The 17,136-nt window shown below is 49.0% G+C and overlaps 1 protein-coding gene across 1 annotated transcript; it reads left to right on the top strand.

Annotated features, from left to right (window-relative positions):
• Window positions 1–90: 90 nt before the first annotated feature.
• On the top strand, window positions 91–17,136 carry tm9sf2 (transmembrane 9 superfamily member 2). The gene is made up of 17 exons (XM_060073216.1): window positions 91–452; window positions 2,643–2,710; window positions 4,139–4,232; window positions 4,405–4,532; window positions 8,051–8,180; window positions 8,407–8,531; window positions 9,155–9,266; window positions 9,710–9,789; window positions 10,075–10,183; window positions 11,052–11,184; window positions 11,809–11,928; window positions 12,670–12,727; window positions 13,043–13,202; window positions 13,950–14,101; window positions 14,269–14,380; window positions 14,788–14,959; window positions 15,457–17,136. Exons 1-17 carry the CDS (start codon window positions 303–305, stop codon window positions 15,522–15,524), a joined length of 1,971 nt encoding a protein of 656 aa, XP_059929199.1. The 5' UTR covers window positions 91–302; the 3' UTR covers window positions 15,525–17,136.

Genomic DNA, 17,136 nt, shown 5'->3' with positions numbered 1-17,136 from the left:
TTTTGTAAATAATGATAATATACAATAAATATTATGAATACAATAACTGTTCGGCAACCTTGACGTAAAATAAAATGTTATTTAGTTGATCTATTATCAAAACAACATCTGGCTCCAGTATCCCACAATGCATCTCCCCGGAAGCGAGCGAGTGCGACGCCGCAGATGACGTGTCGGGTTCCGGGCAGAAAGCGGCTGATGGTCGCTGTCAGGACGGTCCTCTGATCACTACCGAACGTCTGTCCCACCGGACCCGCAGCATCCCCCGAGAAGAGGCGTCGCTCTCCCCGCTGCGCAGCACCATGAGCGCCCGGTCCGCCCTGCGGGGCCCTCTACTGGTTCTCTGGTTTCTGTCACAGGGGGTACTAGGGTTTTACCTCCCGGGTCTGGCGCCCGTCAGCTTCTGCGAGCCTGCGACGGTGGGCGAAGGAAACGCGGTTCCCGACTGCAAGGTAGGATGACCGGGGGGGCACCGCGGGATGCGATCGGTTCGGAGAGGTGGTCTTGGTTGTGGGTCAGAACGCTGCTGATAGCAGAACGGCGCTGCTGGGTAGCTTAGCAGCAATGCTACCGCTCACCACTGGCTGCTAGGCTATCTGCTATCAGACTAGCAGGCAGTGCTTAACCCTCCTGTTATGTTCGTTTGTCAGGAACAGCAATGGTGTTCCCGGGTCAATTTGACCCGGTGCATGTTTATTATCCAAAAGATGTATTAAACCAAAAAAAATCCTAACAAGCAGTGTGAACATGTCATTACTAACTCCATTAGTAACTATTCTATCAATATTTAGTGCAATGGTGTTCCTTACCTCTAACGGATAATTCACTCCTTTTTCATTAAAAAAAATATTTGTTAAAACTTTTTTTTTTAATGTTTCACCACTTTATCATGGGTTAGGCCTTCATACCTTTCATCCACTGTGATATTAGGGCCTGGGTTATAGCGTAGTGAAAGTTGCTCTACCCACTTGTCCCACACTGTCCTGCCAGCTTGTCTCTCTCCCGTCTACCAGCCTTTGTCTCTCGATTATCAAATCTGATTACTCTGGAGAAAATGTGACAAGTCTCCAGAGGCATTGTGGCTCGAAATATAGCCCTGCCTGTCCCTGCATCCCACAGACTGGCTGTCGATTCATCCTTGGACTTATGGACCCCAGCCAGGATGAGGAGCCCCAAATACGCATCTGAATGTGTTTTGTCCAGCTCCTTCCACTTCTCCCCAAAAACACGCCTCCCTCATAGATTAGTCATTTCCAGAATGATTTTCTGTATTGAATTTGGCATGACCAGCTCAAAAGCTGACTTGATGTCAGTCACACGCGTCACTGCCATCCTAGTGGGCCCTGGCACTGTCTTTATTATGTTTTCTGCAGACAGTTTCGCCTGACGCATATTTGGGGATGAAGACCACTGTATTTCACCATGTTTTGACATGAATGTCTTGCTTGGAGGAATAGGAATAGCAATTCTCTCATCTGGTTCAAAATCAGATTCATTAGAATCTGAATTTACCTCAAGATCGTCTTCGTCTTCAGATACATCCTCCTCTATTTCACTGTCATGATCAGTGATGAAGTCCCGAGCCTCCTGGACTGTCATCCATTTGCTTCTGCTGATCATTTTGTAAAGGTCTGCCTTACAGAGTGTAATGTTGGTAGGACTCCCATGCAGAAAATATTTGATATGTTTTGACCCTCCCCTGTTTAGTGTCCACTGAATGTGGTTGGAGTTTTCCCGCGAGAACAGAGAACATAAATGGTTCTCGTCAAAAGTCATAAAAATTGCACCTCTGTGTGTGCGTGTGCGTGTGCGTGTGTGTGCGCGCGTAGGTGTGTGTGAATTGGGTGAAATATGTCTCACAGTTGTAAAGAAAGAATTAGTCTGACATTTCTGACACCCTTTTACCTCCAGTTTTACTGCTGGGTCAAATTGACCCGAACAGTATCTATGTGATATAAACATGCAGGGGGTGGTTGCAAATATGTGAGATGAACTATTTTCATATCATATGTTGATTACACTAATTAAGGCAAGCAGAAGAAGTTTCATACTTTTAACTATTTTTCCTAGATCTTCAAACTTTAAAACGGGTCAATTTGACCCGGAACATAACAGGAGGGTTGTGAGAGTAGGTTATTGTGTTGGTACTGATCGTTCCTATGTCGCAAACATCCCTACCAAGCCAACTATTGTTATTGCCGTGTTTGTGTTGTAGTTATCTGAAGTTGTATTATTTATTGTATACGTATCTTCTTTACTAGCTCGCACAGTTGTTGCCTTCTGCTGTGACAGCTGGCCAGACCGTGGTGGTGTTTACACCATCACTCTAGTGTGGTGGATACATGAACGTTTTTTTAACCAGACAGGCAGACTTCCAGCTCCACTTGTAAAGTAGCTGTAGACCAGCAGCTATGAAAGTTTAGTGAGAAAATGATGTTACTATTGAAATGGCAACGTGATCATCGTCCAATTGATATTTGTAGTAAGTAAGTATTAAAATGACGTCCATGTTTTTGATAAAAACTATTGATCCGATCTACATGAACCATCCATAATAGGAGGGTCTTTCCCAGGTGCCTCCTCAGAGTGTGTGTGTTTGTGTAAAAAGCCCTGATGTGTTTGTTGTTGCGTGTCTTTTCCAGTCTACCATCGAGCTGTTTGTGAACCGGCTGGATTCGGTGGAGTCGGTCCTACCTTACGAGTACACTGCGTGAGTACACGTGCATCGGAATCCCTCCTCGAACCACAGAGTGATGCAGAGAGAGATGTGTTCCCTGTCTTAACCGGCCAGCTGTGCAACAGATGAGGACTACCACTGTCTATATGTTTACATTTACATTCAGGGCATTTAGCAGATGCTTTTATCCAAAGCGACTTACAATAAGTACAAGTACAATTTGTCAGAAGAAAGAGAAACAACAATATATGGCTGTCGGGACAGTAAGGATGTTCATAGAACCAAGTGACGAGCACAAACAATATCTAGGTTAACCCATTCCCCGTATACAACAAAGATAGCTAGGATAAGACGCTACACAATGCTAAGTACTATTTTTGAAGTGACAGGACGTACAACATACAATAAGGTTGTACATTAAGTGCCAGGACGTACAACAGACAATATGTGTGTACATTAAGTGCCAGGACGTACAACATACAGTGAGTGTATACATACGTGCCTCGACATACAATATGTGTGTACATTAAGTACAAGGACGTACAGCATACAATAAGGTTGTACATTAAGTGTCAGGACGTACAACAGACAATATGTGTGTACATTAAGTGCCAGGACGTACAACATACAGTGAGTGTATACATACGTGCCTCGACATACAATATGTGTGTACATTAAGTACAAGGACGTACAGCATACAATAAGTGCGTGAGAGGGGTGTGTGAGGCGTGGAGTGACGTGCCTGGCTCAGACGTCAGCGGTCCTCCTCCAATGCAGAGCTGCGGGGGGGGGGCGTGTCAGACACGTCTCTGTGACACGTCACCTTGTGGTGTCCGGTGTCTGAATCTGCAACCCAAGCCGATGCTTTGTTCACCGGTCAACCTCGGGGCGACGTCTGGGAGGTCAGGCCCAGTAGACGTGAGATCAGTGTGGAGGAGTTAATTTACTTCAGGGGTGTTTTGTAAACGGACCATCCACTGAGAAGGTTGTGAGCGTGTTGGGATGTTGATGTTCAGTGTTTAGATGCACTTGAAATTGAAAACAGTTTCACGGTGAATAATAATCACATATTGATGGATCATGGATAGAGGTGTTCCGATAACATTTTTTCCTTTCCGATTCCTGAACTTGAGTATCGGCCGATACCGAGTACAAACCGATACAGCATCTAGCATTGTAACAACTGACAGCACTTGTTCTTATTGAAGGGTTCTCTTACGATGACCCCAATGTATAATATCTAAAATATTGTATTTTAGGCGAAATCGGATGAATTTCCGATACTGGTATCGGTATCGGAACATCTCTAATCATGGAGGAGATGCAATGCAATGCTAATGATTGGTACTCGTTGAGCGGCCCCAGCCGTGACCTGATGGTTGTTTCTGAGCCACGACTGAGGCTCCCTAACGACGTGATCACGGTGTGTTTATCGTCCGTTTCCGTGGTTTCCTCCTCCAGCTTCGACTTCTGTGCGGTGGAGGCGGAGAAGCGTCCGTCGGAGAACCTGGGCCAGGTGCTGTTCGGGGAGCGGATCGAACCCTCGCCTTACAAGGTACCGCGGGGGGGGCTGGGGTCATGGCTGCCAGGGGAGGGGGAGCCAGGAGGGGGCAGGGGCTAGTCATCAATACGTATAACAATATACGTATTGATACGTATACGAATGGAAACCCTTTTAATGAAGAAATGTCGCCCTGACTTCTGCACCTTTTGGTTCTTGGTTTCAGTTTACCTTCAAGAAGACTGAGAAGTGCCAGCTGGTGTGCAACAAGAAATACAACACCAACCTGCCCACGGACAAGACCTACATGGACTTCCTGAAGAAGGGCATGCTGCTCAATTATCAGCACCACTGGTAGGACGCACACGCATACACACACACACACATGCACATACACGGGCACAAACACAGGCACGCACGCACACGCAAACAAACGCAGGCACGCGCACAAACACAGGCACAGGCACGTACAGACACACCGGCACGCACGGTCAAACATACAGGCACACACACAAACAGCCTTGAACGCTCGCACACACCACAGGCACACAAACGCATGCACGGAGGCACGCACGCACATGCACAAACAGGTATGCTTGCTCACACTCACACAGGCACGCATACACACAGGCAGGCACGCACGCTCGCTCGCACATCAAACCCCCAACCGGTTCTCTGAACAAGCCATAATCTCTTTTCTTGGATTGGTTTAAACCCCGTCGAGAGAAGGTGAAATTGAGCCACAATAAACAAAGAGACATTAGTTCCGCACTCATGACGGCTCTGAATCACAGGCCTGCACCAAAGTGGGGTCAACACTGTCTATTTCTATTATCCTAGCGTCATTCACCCATGTTTATAACTGTTTCTATGATAATACAATGTAGTTGACCATGTTATGAACTGTTTGGGGAATTAGCCATTTTCAGTTTGTTTATTTGTATATTGTCAGCGATAAGAGGCAGCAGAGAGAGAGGTCATGTTTCCCGAAGCTCCGCTAGGCATTGGAAAAAACTACTTAATTCATCGTTCAGATCTACTTTATCTTATTTTATTTCATGATCATAATACCTAACAATACATAGTTTGTTTCCGTCGTCCTCCATCGCTCGATTCAACAATATATTTTGGCACGTTTTATGACTCCCGGATCAGACCGCAGAAAAAGCCTTGGACTTTCCTATCGCCAACATGCCTCTGTACTCGGATATCTCAGGCACGGAGACTGGGAAATGCACAGACTGCACCAAACTGCAACAGACGGTGGCTTTATTTGAAACGAGACTAGCAACAACATACCAAAGTGAATCAACAAGTTCACTCAACGCCAAATGCTAAGCTACCCAAAGCTAAAGTTAACTGTATCAGCCGGATTAGCCCGTCACTGAAATTAACCCTGCCACTGAAGAACCGGTTCCTGCCACTTCAAGAGTCCACGAACGCGCCTGCCACCCATGCACCCCTGAGCCCCGAGATGCGTCCGGACGGACAGTACGGACAGAGATGGAACAACCAGTCGCCACGGAGGCGGGCTGCGCATGTGTCTGCCACCGTCCAACAAGGGCCCATCTCAGAGAAAGCAGATGAACCAGACACTCTGATTATAGGAGACTCAACCATCAAGGATATAACCGGTAAGAAGATCAAAACATGCAACTTCCCATATGGAATGGTTAGTGATATCAACCATAAACTAGCCAAAATCATATTGGAAAACCCCAAAATCTCAGATTATTGTGCATGCAGGATTTAATGATATTCAAAGAGAACAGTCAGAACTTCTGAAGAGGGATTACACTGATCTATTGGATACACGGGACAAAATACACATCAAGTCATTCATCAGTGGACCCATACCAGCAGTTGACAGGGGAATAAACAGATTCAGTCGTCTACTTGCACTGAATACATGGCTTTCCAGAGTCTGCAATGAAAGAGGAAGGGGCTTTATTGACAATTTCAACTTATTCTGGGGGCGCAAATATCTTTTCAGAGCAGATGGCCTACACCCAAACAGGTTAGGCTCAAAACTGTTGAGGGACAATCTTCTCTTCTCGCTTTCCCACAAATCTCCATGGTCTGAAGCACAGGCCACAGTCGGAGCACTGGTTGAGAAGAAGCGAGACTACAGCCTCCCCCACTCATCTACTCTGCCACTATCTGACACACGGATAGCAGACAGCCCACAGACCTTGAAGAGAGACAACAGCCCGCCCGACGCCATCAACACTGTGCCCTCCCCCATCACTGATGCTGTCTTGGCGAGGAACGGCCACCCCCCTCCTCTGCATTCCCCCATCGACGATGACCTCCAGCCTCATCTCTCCCATAGCCACAACAACAAATCCAGCCCCAATGTCTCCTCCCTTTGCGATTTTCCAGCCGAATTTAAGAAACTGGAATATGTTGGCATCAAACTTGCATCTGTGTCAATGATAGCATCGCCACGTCATGGCCACAGGCTGATAACACCCAAGAGGATGTTGCCCCAGCCCCCCCCCCCTGTACTGATAGTAGTCCTGAGTATTACTGAGACAAAAAAGGGTTTAGCCTTAGACACGGTATAAAGGAAGTTTCACATAATCTGCTGAACCCAAGGTTGCCTACGTCAAAGCAGGGCAACTTTCGCATTCATGCTGTAACCACTAAGAGAGTAAACAAAGGGAAACTTGGACACACTGCTAACCTCACAAATCTCATATCTATTGCCTCCAAACCAAAAACAACCTTAAAGCCTATCAACAACACCATCAGGATGGCTCTACTTAATGTGAGGTCTCTTAATAACAAATCATTTGAAGTTAATGATTTTATTATCACTTCTAAACTGGATTTTATCTTTTTAACTGAAACATGACTGGAACAAATTAACAGTGCAACCGTTCTGATAGAGACAGTTCCTCCCAACTATAACTTTTTTGATGCATGTAGATCTGGAAAAAGAGGTGGAGGGGTTGCTGCTATATATAAAAATGTATTTCAGGGGAAACAGATGTTATTTGGTGATTTTCCATCGTTCGAATACCTTAGTGCTGTATTGAAATGCTCCCCCAGAGTTCTCCTATTAATTATTTACAGGCCACCCACATATTCTGCACATTTTTTCGATGACTTCACAGAATTATTGTCTAGCATCTCCACAGAATTTGACTGTCTAGTTATAACTGGTGACTTCAATTTTCATACTGATGATTTGAATGACAAGAGTGCAAAAAAACTTTTTACCATTTTGGACACATTTGAACTGTCTCAACATGTGAAAGAGGCTACTCATTGTAAGGGGCACACTCTAGACCTGGTTATCACAAAGGGCCTCAATGTTTCTGATCCCTCTGTGACTGATCCTTCCTTGTCTGACCCCTTTTGTGTTTTCTTTAACATATCTTTTTAAACATGACAATGTTTATACGTGAAGCACTTTGAGTGTGCCTTGTGTATGAAAAGTGCTATATTAAATAAAGTTGCCTTGCCTTGCCTATATTGTGTATAGGCATACTTAGTCAGAGGTATGTAGAAATAGATGATTCACAACTTTGGTTAAGGTATATTGACTATTGATATAGCTTCATTAGAGTAGATTCCATTATGAAAAGCTGTGTTTTTTGGCTATACATATATGCAAATATATACCAGTCACCTCTAGGAGGCAATAGGGAGCAGTTCTAGGATCTGTTCTGTGTGTGCAGATAGATATCTCTATGCATTACATTTCAAAGCTGTGTGTGTGTGTGTGTGTGTGTGTGTGTGTGTGTGTGTGTGTGTGTGTGTGTGTGTGTGTGTGTGTGTGTGTGTGTGTGTGTGTGTGTGTGTGTGTGTGTGTGTGTGTGTGTGTGTGTGTGTGTGTGTGTGTGTGTGTGTGTGTGTGTGTGTAGGATTGTGGACAACATGCCCGTCACCTGGTGCTACGACGTGGAGGACGGGCAGAAGTTCTGTAATCCCGGCTTCCCCATTGGCTGCTACGTCACGGAGGGGGGCCAGCCCAAGGACGCCTGCGTGGTCAACGTGAGAGACGCACAAACACACACAGTTGGATACGACCATTAAACCACTGCTTCTTCCCCACAGCATAAGGTTCAATGTGTTTCTCAAAGATGAACAGATATATTTTCTATCCATCATTTGGCTTTAAAACAAACAAGCCTCGTTCAACTACACATAGTTTGACACGTGACGTCTGTCAAAGGCGACAGCCTCCTCGGGTTCCTGAAGGTCTGCTCGTGTGTTTCAGTCGGACTTCAGTGAGAAGGACACCTTCTACATCTTCAACCACGTGGACATCACCATCCACTACCACGTGGTGGAGACCGGGGAGCTGGGGGCCCGGCTGGTGGCCGCCAAGATGGAGCCCCGCAGGTAGCCCGCTAGCCTAGCAGCTAACCAGATAGCCTAGCAGCTAACCAGAGGGCTAGCAGCTAACCAAATAGCCTAGGAGCTAGTCTAGAAGTTGACCAGCTAGCCTAGCAGCTAACCAGATAGCCTAGCAGCTAGCCTAGCAGATGAAAAGCTAGTATAGAAGCTAACCAGCTGGCTTAGCAGCTAACCAGATAGCCTAGCAGCTAACCAGCTAGCCTAGCAGCTAACCAGCTAGCCTAGCAGCTAGCATAGCAGCTAACCACATAGCTCAGCAGCGAGCAAGATAGCCTAGCAGCTTACTAGCTAGCCTAACAGCTTACCGGTTAGCCTAGCAGCTAACCAGCTATCCCAGGATCTGACAAGCTAGGCTAGGGGTTATCAGCCATGCTAGGTGGTAACTTCCTAGCAGCTAAACAGCTAGACCGGCTAGGAGCTAACCAACTAGGCTAGTGGTCTATCAGCTAGCTAACTAACTAGTCTAGGAGTTCAGTAGCTAGTCTAGAGGGTATCCAACTAGTCTTGAGGGCAACTAACTAGGCAAGGGGCTCACCGGCTAGCTTAGGAGCTAAACGGCTAGCCTGTTAGTTCTGAGGAATGACTTTGTCCCTTCTCCTCTGCCGTAGCTATAAGCACACCAACGCGGACGCCCCCGACTGCCAGGGCGGCCCTATGTTCATCAAAAACAAGGACTCTGGGGACATGAAGATACCGTACACCTACAGTATTGCGTTTGTGGTAGGTCACCCTCTGATGAGGTCACCTGCAGAACGTCTCACCGCTCAGATGAGCTCCTTAGTGACGTAGGGCCAGTCGGAGCACCAAGTTACTTTATTGCTTTATTGCCAAACGATAGCATTGCTGGTTCTATAGCAACGATGGTGATAACACCAGAGGAAGTGTAAGATGGCAGGTAGTCATGGTACCGGTTGAAGTGATGACACCAGATGGAGTGATAGATGGTAGTCGAGGTTACAGTTGATGGGGTGTTGGTTGGTAGTCATGGTTACAGTTGAAGTGATAGCACTAGATGGAGCGTTACATTGTAGTCATGGTTACAGTTGAGGTGATAACAGCAGATGGAGTGTTAGATGGTAGTGATGGTAACAGTAGACTGTAGTCATGCAACAGTTGGATGGTTGATGATGATGATGATGGGCGGTCTTTTTCCTCTTCCTCAGGAGGACAAGAAGATCCGCTGGGCCTCCAGGTGGGACTACATCCTGGAGTCCATGCCCCACACCAACATCCAGTGGTTCAGGTAGCGCAAAAAACACACACACATACAGTAAGCCACAGTAAGACACACCCACAGTAACACACTCACTGAAACACCGACACAAACACTGAACATGGTGAAAGTCATCCTTCACTTCAAGTAGACGTACACACTAAGATGAAGCTGTGACACCAGCAGGCTTAGAGGGGGCCCACAAGAGGCCCCTGACTGTGGTGTGTTGGCGGCCCCTGACTGTGTGGTGTGTTGGCGGCCCCTGACTGTGTGGTGTGTTGGCGGCCCCTGACTGTGTGGTGTGTTGTGTCGCAGCATCATGAACTCCCTGGTGATCGTGCTGTTCCTCTCGGGCATGGTGGCCATGATCATGCTGAGGACGCTCCACAAGGACATCGCTCGCTATAACCAGATGGACTCGGTGGTACGTAGCCCCCGCTTCGTCTGCTGCTGCTAATGCTACCTAGCCCCCTCTGTGTCTGCTGCTGCTTATGCTACATAGCCCCCCGCTGCGTCTGCTGCTGCTAATGCTACATAGCTCCCTCTGTCTGCTAATGCTACGTATCCCCATCCGTCTGCTGCTGCTAATGCTACGCAGCCCCCACTGCCTCTGCTGCTGCTAATGCTACGTAGCCCCCGCTGCGCCTGCTGCTGCTACGTAGCCCCCGCTGAGTCTGCTGCTGCTAATGCTACGTAGTCCCCGCTGTGCCTGCTGCTGCTGATGCTAAGTAGCCCTCTCTGAGTCTGCTACATGTGCTGATGCTACATAGCCATCTCAGTCTATGCTACATGCGCTAATGAATGCTTGGCCCTCTGACTGCTACCTGTGTTGCTGCACAACTCTGCATAACTCCTGCATAAATCTCTATCTGCTTCATGCTAAATCTAGACAAAGTCGGAACAGCTAGACCGGCTAGGAGCTAACCAACTAGGCTAGTGTTTGCTTCATGCTAACTGTCTGTATCTGCTTAATGCTAACTGCTTAGTGTTTGCTACATGCTAGTAGCTCCCGTCAAACCGCAGTGCAGCAGACTGCTAGTGAAACTACTCTCTGAGCAGCGATCGGTGTGACACATGAATCACATGACTCATCACATGATCCACATCACATGATCAGACACATCCATATTCAGGACGTGTGTGTGTGTGTGTGTGTGTGTGTGTGTGTGTGTGTGTGTGTGTGTGTGTGTGTGTGTGTGTGTGTGTGTGTGTGTGTGTGTGTGTGTGTGTGTGTGTGTGTGTGTGTGTGTGTGTGTGTGTGTGTGTGTGTGTGTGTGTGTGTGTGTGTGTAGGAGGATGCTCAGGAGGAGTTTGGCTGGAAGCTGGTCCACGGAGACGTCTTCCGGCCCCCTAGGAAGGGCATGCTGCTCTCCGTGTTCCTGGGCTCGGGGACCCAGATCTTCATCATGACCTTCGTCACCCTCTGTGAGTCTGGGGCCGTGTCCCAACACTTTGTCCTCTCCCTATGGCTCCCCCTGGGGTAGTCCGCTGGAGGTCCGGAGTCAGAATCCGTTCAGGTTTTCATTGCCAACCTGATACGATGTCCAAGTAACCTGGGAATAATCCAGCAATGGTATCATGATTGGAATGTTGTTTAATGAACAAAAGGGTTCTATCATTTATCCGTGATTATAATTGATGGGGGTGTCTTACTCTATCAAGAGTAAGACGCCTCTTACACGCTGGACTACTGTAGTGAGTGGGTGTCTGCTGCCCTCTATGAGCCGATCTCGGTACTGCTGGAACTCGTGATGAGTCTAGACTGAAGTCAAACACATAGATCGATGTCACTGTGATGTTTAATATTAATGATTAACAGTGTGGCCTTTTATTGGTTCGGATTGCAGTCACTACTACAGTATGACTTTGTTATTATCCAACCAAAGAAACCACACACTGAGCTGTGTGTGTGTGTGTGTGTGTGTGTGTGTGTGTGTGTGTGTGTGTGTGTGTGTGTGTGTGTGTGTGTGTGTGTGTGTGTGTGTGTGTGTGTGTGTGTGTGTGTGTGTGTGTGTGTGTGTGTGTGTGTGTGTGTGTGTCCCCCTCCAGTCTTCGCCTGCCTGGGCTTCCTGTCCCCTGCTAACCGCGGGGCCCTGATGACGTGCGCCGTGGTGCTCTGGGTGCTGCTGGGGACCCCCGCCGGCTACGTGGCCGCGCGCTTCTACAAGTGTAAGAGCCCCCCCCCCCCCCCCCCCGGCGGTCACTGGGTGGTGGTCACTGGGTGGTGGTCACTGGGAGGTGGTCCCTGGGTGGTGGTCACTGGGAGGTGGTCCCTGGGTGGTGGTCCCTGGGTGGTGGTCCCTGGGTGGTGGTCACTGGGTGGTGGTCCCTGAGAGGCGGTCACTGGGTGGTGGTCACTGGGAGGTGGTCCCTGGGTGGTGGTCACTGGGTGGTGGTCCCTGAGAGGCGGTCACTGGGTGGTGGTCACTGGGTGGTGGTCCCTGGGTGGTGGTCCCTGGGAGGTGGTTACTCGGAGGCGGTCCCTGGGTGGTGGTCCCTGGGAGGTGGTTACTCGGAGGCGGTCCCTGGGTGGCGGTCACTGGGAGGTGGTCACTGGGTGGTGGTCACTGGGAGGTGGTCACTCGGAGGTGGTCACTGGGAGGTCACTGGGTGGTGGTCCCTGAGAGGTGGTCACTGGGAGGTGGTCACTCGGAGGTGGTCACTGGGTGGTGGTCACTCGGAGGCGGTCCCTGGGTGGTGGTCCCTGGGGGGTGGTGACTGGGTGATGGTGACTGGGAGGTCTACTGTGTGGTCACCGATCACCCACAGCAGAGAGAGAGAGGGGAAACCTGTAGAGGCAGGTTGTGACCGCAGGAACTGCAACTCTAGTGTGTAGAAAATGTGGGCCTATACATTTAGTTTGACTTCCTGTTAACCACATCCTGTTTATCTTGTCTCACGGTCCTCCAGCGTTCGGAGGAGAGAAGTGGAAGACCAACGTACTGCTCACCGCCTTCCTGTGTCCTGGGTAAGAATCGCCCTCTCTGTCTCTGTCTTTCTTTCGTTCCTTCGTTCTTTCTTTCTTTTCCCCGGTCCCACATATGTTTCCAGCACAGAACCCGGAGCATGTGTCCCAGGAAGTCAAGTCGACATGGTTGAAGATAACATCAACCTTTGAATGTCTCTTCATGAGGGCAGCCACATGACAACATGTCATGTGGCTTAATGCTCAGTTTGCGCATCAATGACCGACAGTATGTCTGATGGCACAGGAAACCAGGCGTAACTCCGCCCCTTTCAGGGTCTGGTTTAATCCAAGGTGTGTGTGTGTGTGTGTGTGCAGGGTGGTGTTTGCGGACTTCTTCCTGATGAACCTGATCCTATGGTGGGAGGGGTCTTCGGCGGCCATGCCATTCGGGACGCTGGTGGCCATCTTGGCTCTGTGGTTCTGCATCTCCGTCCCGCTCACCTTCATCGGGGCGTACTTCGGCTTCAAGAGAACGGTGAGGACACACACGTCAACACAACCTCACACACACAAACCCACACACGTCAACTAGGGCTTTTGACAAAAATCATATTCGAAGTTTGTTTGTTTATTAATATTAATATTCTAATATATTCGAATATTTATGAATAATATTTTGACCAATAAATGCCTTCAGTAAATCATGGATTGGAATTCGCGAGGTTTGTTTACCGGCGTTGCTATGGTTACCGGTCTTGCGTGTTCCAACGGTTTATTAGGTTTCTAATAAATCGCTGTCTAATCAATACTTCATTCACTGCCTCTTCCGTGGTCATTACAATATTATGAATAGACTGCGTCGGGTTCTCCGACGTCTCTCCTTCTTGGCCTGTCCATAACAGGTTCAAATATTAAGGGCTGCCTAATATTCGTTCGAATTTTGATTTATTTTTTGATATTCGAATTATATTAGAATGACGAAGTTCGGAGTCAAAGCCCTAACGTCAACACAACCTCACACTCACCTACAAACACAAGTAAAAACAACCTCACACACGCACCCACCTACGCACACACCTAAACACAACCTTAAACAAAACCTCAAACACACACTCACCTGAACGCACATGCTCACACACACGCAATCACCTCAACACACACTGGCAAACGCACTACTTCACAGGAGATGAGCAGTCACGTTAACACACGCCTCTTCATCTTAATAACCATAACCCGAAGGTTGGCTGTTGTTGAGTGAGGTCTTCTCTGATTGGTCGAGCAGGGGATCGAGCACCCGGTGCGGACCAATCAGATCCCGCGTCAGATCCCGGAGCAGTCGTTCTACACCAAGCCCCTTCCCGGCATCGTCATGGGGGGCATCCTGCCCTTCGGCTGCATCTTCATCCAGCTCTTCTTCATCCTCAACTCCATCTGGTGAGGGCTCTCAGCCAATCAGGATTCAGAGGTCAAAGACGAGGGACCAGTCGGAGGCTCAGTCTACAGGCTCCTCCCACACGATTCTCATTTGATTAATTTGGTTTTAATGATTAATGATGGGTTCTTTTTAATGTGTGTGTGTGTGTGTGCGTGTGTGTCGTCAGGTCTCACCAGATGTACTACATGTTCGGCTTCCTCTTCCTCGTCTTCATCATCCTGGTCATCACCTGCTCCGAGGCCACCATCCTCCTCTGCTACTTCCACCTGTGTGCCGAGGTAGGTCAAAGGTCAAAGGGTCAAATACTCGCTGGACTGTGGAAGCAACTAGTTCGCGAAACCAGCGTCTATTCTCGTTCAATTACGTCGTAGTTCTACCAACGTCTGGCCTCCTTCGTCCAATCACATTGTAGTTTTACCCAGAGTGCACTGCTTCATATGCGTGTTATGGAAACATTGCGGTTTTCAACATCAAACGACATGTTATTTGATTGACAGGACTACAAGTTATGTGTGTTTTGATTGACAGGATTACATGTGCTCTGTATTTTCATTGACAGGACTACATGTGATGTGTTTTGATTGACAGGACTACATGTTATGTGTTGTGGTTGACAGCTCTGTGTTTAGATTGACAGAACTAGATGCTCTGAGTTTTGATTGACGGCTCTTTGTTTGATTAACAGGACTACCACTGGCAGTGGCGCTCCTTCCTGACCAGCGGCTTCACCGCCGTCTACTTCCTGGTCTACGCCATCCACTACTTCCTGTCCAAGCTACAGATCACGGGATTGGCCAGCACCATCCTCTACTTCGGATACACCATGATCATGACCCTCATCTTCTTCCTCTTCACTGGTACTGTCTAACCCCTACCTCCTCAATGACCTGTCTCTGTACTGTCTAACACCTACCTCCTAAATGACCTGTCTCTGTACTGTCTAACCCCTACCTCCTTAATGACCGGTCTCTGTAATGTCTAACCCCTACCTGCTCCTCAATGACCTGTCTCTGTACTGTCTAACCCCTACCGGCTCCTCGATGACCTGTCTCTGTACTGTCTAACCCCTACCTCCTTAATGACCGGTCTCTGTAATGTCTAACCCCTACCTGCTCCTCAATGACCTGTCTCTGTACTGTCTAACCCCTACCGGCTCCTCGATGACCTGTCTCTGTACTGTCTAACCCCTACCTCCTCGATGACCTGTCTCTTTACTGTCTAACCCCTACCTGCTCCTTAATGGCCCGTAGCAGAGTTCCAGTCTCTAGTTTCTAGATAAGGTCCTTGGGAGCGTTTCTGTGTGACTGAAGTTCTCCTGAAGTTCTCCTGACGTTCTCCTGTGTTCCTCCTGAAGGTACCATCGGGTTCTTCGCCTGCTTCTGGTTCGTCACCAAGATCTACAGCGTGGTGAAGGTGGACTGAAGGCCCGCTGCCCTACCTGACCAACTCGACTAAGACCGGCTTTCTGCTCCTCATCCCTGACCCCGCCCCCCCCTCACCGTGACTCCTCCCACACCCTGAGCCAACCCGGTCCCCACGCTACACCGTCTCTGTTCCCATAGCGACTGAAGACCCGGTCAGAGAGCGCCCTGACCGGATGACGTTGACATACAGTCGTAATTTTGTGTGTGTGTGTGTGTGTGTGGTTGTGTTCAGCCTGCGGGCGCTGCTCAGTGTTTTAACTGACCAGGGCGGCGCTGGACTCGACCTCCTGGCCCCGCCCCCTACGGCAGCTCCTGGCCACGCCCCCTATGGCAGCTCCTGGCCCCGCCCCCTATGGCAGCTCCTGGCCCCGCCCCCTACAGCAGCTCCTGAACCCGCCCATCTGGTCCCCGATCCCTACATTTGCTCCTGGCCCCGCCCGTCTTGCCCCCGGCCCGTCTGTGTGCATGCAGCAGCTCCTGGCCCTGCCCCCTACAGCAGCTCCTGGCCCCGCCCCCTACAGCAGCTCCTGGCCCCGCCCCCTACAGCAGCTCCTGGCCCCGCCCCCTACAGCAGCTCCTGGCCCCGCCCCTACAGCAGCTCCCGGCCCCGCCCCACTACAGCAGCTCCTGCTCCATCCTGACACAGCGTCGTTGTCGCGTCTGCTGTGTAATAAAGTTGCTCCGCATGCAGACCTTTTTGTTTCGGGTCGGGGTCACGTCGGGGTCTCTCCGGTGAAGAGGAGCTGGAGGCCAACGACAGATGGAACGGACATGAGGAGGTGAAGATGAGTTCTGGTGTAGGTGTCTGGGTTGGGTCGAGCTGGAATAGGCTCCGAGGTCGTCTGATGGGTGCAACATTTCGGATGTGGATGAGATGATTCTTTGATGATAGTTTATTAGCGCTGGGAGGGGGGGCAGTCTGGAGAAAGGGGAGGGGCTCGTTTGCACTTTTCCACCAGCAGCGTGGAATCGTTGATTTGTATATTCTCTGCTGTTTGTTTTCTAATGGGGGGGGTAGGGGGGGGGGGCTGTTTTGGTTTCTTTGCTTGTATCTGGTGAGACGTTCCCTCGCTGTCTGTTATTTAATTTAAATGTTTCCTCGGTTCCGTTTTATTTTCTTAATTGTCTTTCTTTTTTAACATGTGCGGTGTTGTTGTGCCTCATCCTCCGTCTCTTTGGAGGAGTGTACTCTCCCTCTCTCTCTCTCCCTCTTACTCTCACTCTCTCTCCCTCTTTCTTTCTTTCATTCTCTCTCTCCCTCTATCTCTCTCTTTCTCTCTTACACTCTCTGGGGCATGTGACCGTGTTAACATGGCCGCCTCAAAAAGCATGGCTGCCTGTATGTATTTGTGTGTGTGTGGTGGGGGGGAGGGGGATATGTATCAGCATCTGATCCATATTGATCGATTCCTGCATCAGATGGGTGTGCTTGGGCTTCGGACACGACTCTCGTCCTCTCTCCCCTTCGCTCTCTCTCTCTCTCTCTCTCTATCTCTCTGATTCTCTCGCTCTCACTCTATCTCCATTTATTTCTTTACTTGGTAAAAAATTATAGAATGTAAAATGATATCGTAACAAAATAGAAATACAATAAAAGGGTTTGTTTTCCA

This window comes from Gadus macrocephalus, chromosome 15, assembly GCF_031168955.1.
Source record: "Gadus macrocephalus chromosome 15, ASM3116895v1".
NCBI classification, from domain to species: Eukaryota; Metazoa; Chordata; class Actinopteri; order Gadiformes; family Gadidae; genus Gadus; species Gadus macrocephalus.
The sequence above is the reverse complement of the archived record's forward strand: the minus strand, read 5'-3'. Positions and strand labels throughout refer to the sequence as shown.